Source organism: Engraulis encrasicolus, chromosome 8 (genome assembly GCF_034702125.1).
Source record: "Engraulis encrasicolus isolate BLACKSEA-1 chromosome 8, IST_EnEncr_1.0, whole genome shotgun sequence".
Classification (NCBI taxonomy): domain Eukaryota; kingdom Metazoa; phylum Chordata; class Actinopteri; order Clupeiformes; family Engraulidae; genus Engraulis; species Engraulis encrasicolus.
Genome location: NC_085864.1, coordinates 32,177,439 through 32,179,938, shown reverse-complemented (window position 1 = coordinate 32,179,938; position 2,500 = coordinate 32,177,439). Strand labels below are relative to the sequence as shown.

At 44.9% G+C, this 2,500-nt stretch overlaps 1 protein-coding gene across 1 annotated transcript in view; it reads right to left on the bottom strand.

Annotated features, from left to right (window-relative positions):
- The window catches only part of LOC134453638 (glutamate receptor 4), a 162,245-nt gene that overhangs the window by 95,651 nt on the left and 64,094 nt on the right, over positions 1-2,500 (bottom strand). The window contains exon 3 of the mRNA XM_063204424.1: positions 1,670-1,909. Coding sequence (XP_063060494.1) covers positions 1,670-1,909 — 240 coding nt within the window. The remainder of the gene's footprint in view (positions 1-1,669; positions 1,910-2,500) is intronic.

Sequence of the window (2,500 nt, the reverse complement as noted above, 5' to 3'; positions counted from 1 at the left end):
GATAATGTTGGACTTGGCCACAGGGGCCTATGAATCAAAGAGACTCAGAATGGGCCCAACATTGTCTAAACCCCACATCAGCACTTCCAACTCCCCCAACCCGATACACACTCAGAGACACATTCAAGTGGACGTAGAGCAGTGTTTCCAGCGGTACGAGTACCTGACTAGGGGTACGCAAGCATACCTCAGTGGGGAAAATAATATAATAATAAAAAATATATATGGAGTGTAATCACATTGGGATAGAAGAACAGACAGCTAGAGCATGAGTGAGTGGAGTACACACTACGCCAAAATTGCTTAGGGCAGTGTTTCCCAACCAGGGGTATGTGTACCACTAGGGGTACGCGAGCACACTGCAGGGGGTACTTGGAAAAATGCTATTATTATAACAAATGTATGGAGCAGTCACATCAGGAGAGAGAAAGCGATATAGAACATGAATTAGGGGGTACTCATGGCACAACTAAGAGGCTTAGGGGGTACGCGAGACAAAAAAGGTTGGGAAACACTGACATAGAGTACTGGACTGGGAGAAGCAAAAAAGGTGGATACACACTGAGACCTAACAATAGTACAGAGAAAGGAGCTATGTTACACTCAACTGTCCAATCCTTGGCATGGAGGTTCACAGACAAAAACAAAACAGACGTTCCATACAATGGAAAAGAGACAGTTACACAACTAGACCAAACAGCCTTGCTCATCGTTCTTGCCAAAAATGCTCCAACCAGATATATCAATGGTCATTCTTGAAATCTCAGGTGAAGATTGGCCTTCATCCTAAAGGCTTGGGACTATTGTGAAAGGGCAGATACTGGAAAAAACACCTAGCCCTGTGTAGTACTGTATGTAGGCCTAGTATGTGGAGTTGCAGGAAACAAATCATGTAAAAATGGTTCCTCCTGGAACCCATTATGTTCCATCACACATCCTCCAGTCTGTGTATGTATAGTATTAGCACAGAGCCAATGTTATAACCTTACTGTCACCAAAATTGTAATGGCTAAGCCAATGTTATAACCTTACTGTCACCAAAATTGTGATGGTTAAGCCAATGTTATAACCTTACTGTCACCAAAATTGTAATGGCTATGCCTTAATCTGTTACTTAATCTGTGGCTCTCAGTAATGTTGAGTATTTTCAGGAAATAGTGAATAGCCAACCCCATCTGCAGTAAGAGGCTATGTAGCCTACTGTATGCGGTAATGAGGGAAATGAGAAATTAATCAATTCCTCATGAAAGAAGTCCCAAGAATGTAAAAAGGGTGGACAAACAGTGAAAAAACGAAATTGAGAGAGTTAAAAGTTCTGCCATGGGGGTATTCCCTCTGCCTATGCTTTTTTCTTTTACTTCCTGAATATGGAATATCTGTGAATATCTATGTAGACCCTCTTAATGCAGATGGGGTCGCCGGCGGGCCAATTCGCTACTTGCCGGAAATTAGAAATAGCAGCATTGCTTATTCATTACAGAGAGCCTTAACCGATTAAGACATAGCCAGTACAATTTCGGTGACGGTAAGGTTATAACATGGGCTCTGGTAAGGGGTTAAAGAATGCCCATTCAGGATCATCCCTGTGTCTGTAGTAAAGCATGATGCGCAAAACAAGCAAGAAAAAAAACATTGAAAACGAGAAAAAAAAATCCCATGCTTGACTCACCCCGGTCGGTGTCGTAGAGGAAGACGAAGCGGTTCCAGTCGTAGTGGTCGAGCAGGCTGAGCAGCGCGCCGCGTATGGAGGGCCGCAGCTGCAGCACGAACTGGCTGTCCCCCTCCGTGGGGAAGCTGGGCGTCACCAGCGAGATGTGCAGCGCGCTGCAGAAGGACGTCAGCGTGTGCACCGAGCGCTTGTCGTACAGGCCGAAGATGGCGAAGACGCCCCGCGAGTACTGAGAGCAGACTGTGGAGGAGGAGGAGAACGGGGGAGAGAGAAAGAAAGAAAGAAAGAAAGAAAGAAAGAAAGACAGAAAGAAAGAAAGAAAGAAAGAAAGAAAGAAAGAAAGAAAGAAAGAAAGAAAGAAAGAAAGAAAGAAAGAAAGAAAGCAAAGGTCAGATGTGAGAATAGTGACAGTGAAGTGAGAAGAGAAACAAAAGAGAGAGCAACGGAAAGAGACAGACAGAATGAGGGGGGAAGAGGAGACAGGGAGAGAAAAAAAGGAGATTTTTAAATGTTATAAATAACATACAGTAATACACAACAACGTTGAAGTCAACGAGGTCAGGTATTATATCTTGTGGTAGCCACTGAAGAGAGAGCAGGTAGGACAGTCATGCATTTTGGCCCTTATAGGGCACTGAACGCAGGGAAACTGACCAGGGGGGACAAAGGGGGCAGTTGTCCAAGGCCTAGGGACAGAAGGGGCTCAGAATTGGGTTCTCATAACGTTGTATGTATAATGTGTGGGGGGGTCCCTTTCTGATGACTTTGTCCTGGGACCAGCCAAAGCTGTCAGGGGCCCTGACTGTAGGCATTCTTGATGCTGGGCAGAGG